This window comes from Mus caroli, chromosome 11, assembly GCF_900094665.2.
Source record: "Mus caroli chromosome 11, CAROLI_EIJ_v1.1, whole genome shotgun sequence".
In the NCBI taxonomy this organism is placed as follows: domain Eukaryota; kingdom Metazoa; phylum Chordata; class Mammalia; order Rodentia; family Muridae; genus Mus; species Mus caroli.
In genome coordinates, this window is record NC_034580.1 from 99,003,409 (window position 1) to 99,011,662 (window position 8,254).

The following is an 8,254-nucleotide window of genomic DNA, read 5'->3' on the forward strand; positions in this document are numbered from 1 at the left end:
CCCCCCCCAAAAAAAAAAAAAAGAAAAAAGAAAAGAAAGCCACATGCCCAGGTATACACAAGAAGCGGCTGGCATGAGAGAATCTTGAGTTCAAGGTTCTCCATGATGGGTTCCCGTTGCAAACAAAGCAAAAGAAGGAAACTGGTCACCAAATGTTGCAGATTTTGCCTTCTGAACTTTGTACTCATAAACCTGCAGTCTGTGTTGCAGATGGCACCATTTGGACAGCCAGTGGCACTCTCCTCTGCTTTGACTTCAGGGAACAGATGACCTAAGGAGGGCAGTGGCCAGGAAGTAGGTTGAAATCTCAACCGAGACCCAGAGGAGCACAGCACTCTCCGACTCTCTCAGAATGTTGGCCCAGCTGTCTGCAAACAGCACTGGAGATGCTTCACTGACCTCTTTTGGGCTGTAGCTTTTCTGAGCTTTATTTTAGTCCATTGTGCCTAGAAAGCATCAGGCAAGCATAAAATTGTTGAACTGCTGTGTGCAGTGTAATGGGAGGGGTTGTGAAGAGCAGCTGTGTGATGTGGCCTCCACACTCTGAACATTTTTAAAATCATTGGGAAGCAAAGAAAGAAACCCATCATTTTATGTAAATAATTATATGTATATAATGTTTTAGAAGATTATAATTTTAGAGCAGATGTCAGTGAGAGTTGGAGGAGTCAGAGATGGCTTTCAGAATGAACCATGGCTCATCCTCCGCACAGCACAGACTGACCCGGAACTCTCCGTCTTCCTGCCTGAGCATCCTAGTACTGACCTGATAGGCATGAGCCACCATGCCTGCCTCTCAGTACATCTGACACCTGCTCTGTCACACTAAAGCTTCATTCTTGGGCCTGGTGTGAGAAGATAGTCAAATAATGTGGTTTCCTGGATATGTCCTATAGGACAGTAGTTCTCAACCTGTGAGTCAGGACTCCCCTGGTGTCACATATCCCCTGCATATCAGATTTACATTATAATTCATAACAGTGGCAAAATTACAGTTGTGAAGTAGTAATGAAATAAAGTTATGGGTTGGGGGTGACCACAACATGAGGAAGTACATTAAAGGGTCGCAGCGTTAGGAAGGTTGAGAACCACTGGTAAGACTAACATGAGGGAAAAAGGGCCCCATGTCTTTAGAGAGTGGCTTGTTCCTGGTGACTGGCTAGTTGGTGAGCAGGTTGCTTCATGTAAGCAGCAGGCAGATTGCTGTGCGATCCTTCCCGAGGCTGGAGGTTCAGTACCCTCTCCCCCATAATAAAAGATTTGAGTTCTCGGGCCCACATCTGAGTGTTTTGGTCCTGTGAGAGGGAGAGGAGGCCTGTGTTACGGCTTGTCATGTTGTCAGGAAGTTCTGTGCTCCTTCTGCTCATCTGTCAGCTCGCCCTTCCCTCCCACCCACACACACCCGGCCCCGGGTCTATTTTAGAAGCACGGAGGGAGGCTCATTTTCTATCTTCTCCTGCTCTGATTTTGTACAAGAGCATCCATAGATTTCTTGTGTGTTTGAATTTAAAATCTAGGGCCTTTATTTTAAAATGCCATTTCTGTGGAGTGGAGTGGCATATGCCTTTAAATCCAGCATTAGGAAAGCACAGACAGGCGGGTCTCTGTGAGTTCAAGACTGGGCTGGTCTATGCATGGATACCTGGACAGCCAGGGGCTAAACAGAGAGACCCTGTTGTTGTTTTGTTTTATAGACATTTCTAGTTGAGTGTGGTAGTTCATACTTTATAATCCTAGTATTCCAGTGGCTGAAGCAGGAGAATTGCCATGAGTTCACAGTCAGCCTGGGCTACAGTGTAAGACGCTGTCTGACACATGCCACCGTCTGTGTAGTTCAGAGGACAACAGTGTGGAGCTGGTTCTCCTCCCTCCCACCGTCACCTGGATCTCCGCTTGAATTCAGTGTGCCAGGCTCGCACTCCAGGGACTTTTCCCTTGCTAAGCCATCGCAGCATCTCTGAAGATGACATTTCCTAATGGCTTTTCTTCTGCCCTGGATCTGTCATTCTTCCAATTCATCGCGCATGCGCGGTCTCTGTATGTAGCCCCTGGCTATCCTGAATCTTCCTGCTTCTGCCTCCCAAGTGCTAAGAATAAAGTAAGGCACCCAGCCTTACTTAAGTTGATCAATTTTGCTGCTCCTCTGCAGAGGACTTGGGTTCGGTTCCCAGCACCTACATGTTGATTCAAACTACATAAAACTCCAGTTCCAGGGTATCTGACACCCTCTTCTGGCCTCCAATGGCACCAGGCACATAGGGTGCACAGACACATGCAGATAAAACACTCATCCATATAGAATAAATAAACCTTTAAACAGGTCTAGACTGGGCCTTTCTGCATGAACACCCATCTCAGTTTCCATAGCAGGTGCTTCCTGCCTCCCAAGGACAGATTCCATCTCATTCTCTGCTTTGTGTTTTGGACCAAAAGGACCAAGTTAAACTTTGGTTTGCTGTAACAAGTGCGTGCTTCTGGTCTGTCTCAGGCTTGTATTTATGAGAGATTTCTTTTTCAGTTTATTAAATTCTGACGTGCCCTAGAATATTCAACCAAGACCTGGGCCTAAATCTCCTGGGTTCATGCAGTCTTGTCTCATCCTTCCAAGTACTAGAGGGTTTCCAATACCTCTCGAGGCCGCATTCTCAAAGTCTCTGATCTTGGTAGCTTATGAGTAAGTTATTATAATTGCCTTGAATAGTACTAGACTCCTTGGTGTCTCTTCAGATTCACTTGTCTCCCTTTTGGGGGATGTTGTCAGTAAGATCATGATGACGCCGTGTGTTCTCATAGTTGTGGCTTAGTACCTCAGTAGAATGAATTATAAAATGAAAACATAAAGCCAGATGTGGCGGGGCGTGTCTTCGGTCCTAGCACTTGGAAGGTAGAGGTGGGAGGATCTCTTTGAATTGAAGGCCAGCCTGGCCTACATAGAGCGACTGTCTCAAAACAAAACAAATTCTACCATCAAAACCAGAACAAGAGTATATCCAGTTTGTGGTCTTTCCACAGAAATGAGGCTCAGGGTGTGACAGCGCGAGTGGCCTTTCTTCTGAAGAGCCCCGGGAGGGTAGTAAATGTCCCATTGGTAACTAACATGCATTCCTTTATTTATTTTTATTTTATTTTATTTATGTGTGTGCACTGCCTATGTCTTCAGACACACGAGAAGAGGGCAACAGATCCCATTACAGATGGTTGTGAGCCACCCTGTGGTTGCTGGGAATTGAACTCAGGACCTCTGGGAGAGCAGTCAGTGCTCTTAACACTGAGCCATCTCTCCAGCCCATGCCTTGCTTTTTATACCTGTTAATACTGTTACCTGTTAATGTCCCATTGGGGACTAACATGAGTTGCTTTTTGTACCTGTTCATTTGTGGGGTTTTTATTTTTTTTTAGCTATATTGATTTATTATGTGTAAGTACACCGTAGCTGTCTTCAAACACTCCGGAAGAGGGTGCCAGATCTTGTTGTTAAGGTTGGTTGTGAGCCACCATGTGGTTGCTGGGATTTGAACTCAGGACCTCTGGAAGAACAGTTGGTGCTCTTAACCACTGAGCCATCTCTCTAGCCCCCTTATTCGTGGTTTTGAGACATGGTCTTGTAGTGTAGTCCTGGCTGGCCTGGGACTATCTCTGTAGACCAGGGCAGCCTTGAACTTGTGGCAGTAATCCTGCATTTGTTTCCCAAAGATGAGATAGCACACCTGGATGCATCATTTCTTTCTTTTTCTTTTTTTTTTTTTTTTTTTGGTTTTTTTGAGACAGGGTTTCTCTGTATAGCCATGGCTGTCCTGGAACTCACTTTGTAGACCAGGCTGGCCTCGAACTCAGAAATCCACCTGCCTCTGCCTCCCTAGTGCTGGGATTAAAGGGGTGCGCCACCACGCCCGGCTTACCTTTTGATTCTTTTTCCACAGAATTAAGTAAGAAATAGTGGTATGGTAACTCCTACACAGGACCCTGATAGTTTGTTCTATAAACTGATGTGAATGAAACACGTTAACTGTATTTCACATACCTTTTCAATACTACACATAATTCTGAGACTGAAATACTACACATATCTCTGAGCTGAGACCTGAGTTGTAACGGACTCTGCATGGGACTCTTTGCTCGTGAGCTACTGCAGCGAGGCAGGTCTCTGACTCAGGAGTGACTGTGCCTCCTAGTCTTTGCTGTGGCCTTGGAGGATCCACTGAGCATCTGGTCTTAAGAGCTTTGCCTTTTCCACCTCTGAATGTCCTCAGCCCCCCTCTGCATTGTGCCGTCTGTGTCTCATTAATAGAGCTCTCATTAGGTGCATTTGTGTCCAGACTCGACAGCCATATGCTCGACTCAGATAGAGAACTGCCAACCTTACGATGGCTCCCTGCCTTCAGCATCCCGAAGTCAGTCCCCTAAGTGTTGGGGGAGTAAGGGGAGATAGAGCTGAAGAGATGGTGGGATATGTCTGCCAGATCCATCTCCACCCTCTTTTCCTGGAACGCACTAGGGAAGCGTTCTGCCCTGCGCTACAGCCTCAGCCCAAGAAATGGAAGTGTGTGATAACAAATCACTTTCTCTGTATATATGTACACTCACTACCACAGATAGCACTTGATCAATTGCTATAAGGTGGCATTAATGCTCAGATAACCGCAAAGGACTTTGAAACCCTGAGCTACTTTTTTTTTTTTTTTTTTTTAAAAAAACAGTGTCCTATACTGTAGCTCAGGCTAGCCTAGAACTCTTCTGGACTGGCCTGGGACTCGGGAGCCACCGTGCCTATTTATTTATTTATTTATTTATTTAAAGAATGTGTCTTACAATGTTAGTCCTAGCTGGCCTGGAACTTGCTATGTAGACAAGGCTAACCTTGAACTGAACTCAGAGACCTGCCTGCTTTTTGCCTCTGCCTCCTGCATGCTGAGATTAAAAATGTACACCACCATGTCCCTTTTACATTGTCCCCACCCCAGCCTCCCATGTGCTCTCACAGCAAGGACGTGATCCCATGCTGGTCTCATTTTGACATTTTAACTTAGCTGGGAAAATGTCTTGCCATGACTTACTGAGGAAAAGCAGCCTAAGGCCATCCCTTCCTGCTTCCATGCACACAGAAGTGTCATCTGTCTGTGGCAGAAGTGACCGTGTGAGACTGTTGTGGTTGAATTTTCCGGAGATTACTAGTTCTGGGTTTGCCCTGAGTGACTGCTCAGGCTTGCTACCTGATGTGTAATTCAGGCCCTTGTCTTTCGTGACTGTTTTGGGCATGGGCTGCAGAAATGTCAAGCTATCCTCTTCTTCCTCATGGTCTCTTTTCCTTCCATACTCTCTGCTGCTTTATGCCTAGTTGGACAATCTGAATAAAAGTAGTACCCTTGGAGAAGTTAGGACAGAGGGTTCCCAAAAGACTGCTGCTGCCTTTTGGCTGTCCTTTTCAATTCAAGGCCCTGGGGACGTGGTAGTCCCAGCACAGCGTTGAGAGATACCATGGTCTTCAGTGCAGCTAAAGCTCTAAAATAAGTCCATACCCCCTCACCTCCCAAAAAAGGTATTCTCTAGCTCCCAGAAGGCTGAGGCAGGAGGACTGCTATAATTTCAAGGCCGGCCCAAGACACATACTAGGTACCAAGCCAGAAATCCTATCTTAGAAAAAAGAAGAAGAAAGGACTGGATTGTGGCCCAGGTGGTAGAATGCTTGCTTTGCTGGCAGGAAGCCCCATAGGTTTGCGCCCCATAAACCAGGTGGGTAGAGCGTCTGTAATCTCAGCATTCTTCAGGTGAAGCAGGAGGATCAGAGTTCAAAGTCATTGCTGGAGGTTAGCCTTGGTTGCTTGAGACTGACTCTGTCTCAATGAATGAATGAATGGATCGATGGCTGGCTGGATGAATGCAAGAACAGAAAAGGCCCTTTGAATAAATAGGACATGCCTTGCACATGTCTCCTCATGTGCAAGAGGAGCTGAGGGGTGGGAGTGGAGAAGGGACCTGTGCTTGCTCCTGTCCTCCAAACGCCCCCTGTGGGAGCTGGATTCTCTAGTCAGCTTCTGAAGCAGCCAACAGGCTTGATTAAGGAAGGTCTGCTTTACACAAAAGCCTTTTGTCAGTGTGGTTTAAAGCATTTGATTTTTTGTTTGTTTGGTTTAGAACCTCCATCCGTGTTTACTTTGTCTTACAGTGGCTTGAGTCCAGCCAATGACACTGGAGCCAAAAAGAAGAAAAAGAAACAAAAGAAGAAGAGAGAGAAAGGCAGCGACTTGGAATCCACCCAGGACCAGCCCGTGAAGGTAACCAGGAGGCGGTTTTCTTAGGACTGAGGAGTTGCGAGGTATATGTGAAGAACAGCTTGAGTGGCTCATCTCCACTCTTATTATTTAAAGATGGAAGCCACCCGGTGCTGTCTGTCTTCTGTGCCTTAGACTTTGGTGATGAAGCTGTGCTCAGTACCTTAAAGAGGCCCGCAGGTTAGACCCGACTCCCCAGCACAGTACCCTCAGTTGCAGGTACATGTGGCATGTGTAAGTGCAGGGTCCCATGGAGTAGGAATGTGACAGTCCCCACTTCATGGAGCAGTGGCTCTTGGTCTTCTGGATCGTAAGTCTCTTGCAGCCAGGCCGATGACCAGAACTCAATACCCTGGACTCACATGGTGGGGTCCTACACACACACAGGAGATAATAGTTAGAAAGGCATTACAGTGGTTCTCAAGCTGTGGCAAGCTAGGTATCCTGCATATCATAAATTTATATTACAATTCATAACTGTAACAAAATTAGTTACGAAGTAGTAATGAGATGATTTTATGCTTGGGGTAATGGTTACCACAACATGAGAGTCTGTCTGCATTAAAGGGTCACAGCATTAGGAAAGTAGAGAACCACTCCACTACATCACAGCAGTACAGTCAAAGAAGAGCAAACCAGTCAAAATACTCATCAGTTAACTGGTCAGGGGCTAGGTCGAGACACTGGCGCACATGCACAGTACATTGGCAGCACAGTATGGCAGCAGTTTTATCTTCCTACCTAACAGGACTAAGACACTGGGAGTGCTGGGCTAAGGATCTAGCCTGGAGCCCCCTGCACACTACTGTTCTCTGTGTTGAGCTACGCCCCTGGGCTCCTCTAATGGATAGGTTTGAGGCTTATTTTGTGTCTCACTGTCTCACGTGTAGCCCTGGCTTACCTGGAACTTGCTCTGTAGACCAGACTGATCTGGAACTCACAGACATCCTCTTGCCTCTGCCTCCAGAGTACTGGGATTGAAGGTAGGTGCCACTGTGCCTGACCTAAGGCATACTTCTTAAAGAACACTTTTAGGATAATAGGTAGTCAAGGGTTTTTTTTCCTTTTTGCTTTGTTTTATATTTTGTTTTTGTGATCCTAGGGCTCGAACCCAGGATCATGTTCAAGACAAGTCCTCTGCCGCTCAGCTACATCTCTAGCAGCCAGTTTTGCTTTGTGTATGGGGGTGTAGGTGTGTGTGTATGTGGATGCACGTGCTTATTCATGTGAGGGGGGAGGCGCTTGTGCCACGGCCTGCCTGTAGAAGTTCAAGGACAGTTTTGGCAGTTGGTGCTCCTTTTCCGCTGTGTGACTGTCCTGGAACTCACTCTGTAGACCAGGCTGGCCTCGAACTCAGAAATCCTCCTGCCTCTGCCTCCCGAGTGCTGGGATTAAAGGCGTGCACCACCACGCCTGGCAGGAAGTACCTTTTCTTGATAAGACATTTGGTCAGTTTCCAGTTCTACTTTTTTGGAAAAAAAAAAAAAAGTCTATGTTTTGACCTTGCATGCAAAGAAGTGTGGGGTACTGTGTATGTCTCAGAGTTTCAGATTAAAACTACTCATAATGAGGGTCGTAGTTGAGGGGATGGGATTGATTATTTTTGTGGGTTTAGGTTTTTTGCTTGCATGTATGTTTGTGCACCACACATGTACGGGGTCTGTGGCAGGCAGAAGAGAGTATCAGATCCCCTGGAACCAGAGTCGGAAACACTTGAGAGCCGCCATGTGGGTGCTGGAAATCAAACCTGGATCCTCTAGAAGAACAGCCAGTGCTCACAGTGCTTGTAACTGCTGAGCCGCCTCGCCACTCCCACCTCTGTGTATTTTTTTTTTCTTTTTTTTTTTAAAGATTCATTTATTGACTATATGTAAGCACACTGTAGCTGTCTTCAGACACACCAGAAGAGGGCGTCAGATCTCATTTCGGGTGGTTGTGAGCCACCATGTGGTTGCTGGGATTTGAACTCTGGACCTTCGGAAGAG

The 8,254-nt window shown here is 46.5% G+C and overlaps 1 protein-coding gene across 2 annotated transcripts in view; it reads left to right on the forward strand.

Annotated features, from left to right (window-relative positions):
* Nmt1 (N-myristoyltransferase 1) overlaps positions 1–8,254 on the forward strand; it is a 38,843-nt gene that overhangs the window by 8,727 nt on the left and 21,862 nt on the right. For both annotated transcript variants that reach the window (XM_029483594.1, XM_029483593.1), the window contains exon 2: positions 6,164–6,272. In XM_029483594.1, coding sequence (XP_029339454.1) covers positions 6,164–6,272 — 109 coding nt within the window. The remainder of the gene's footprint in view (positions 1–6,163; positions 6,273–8,254) is intronic.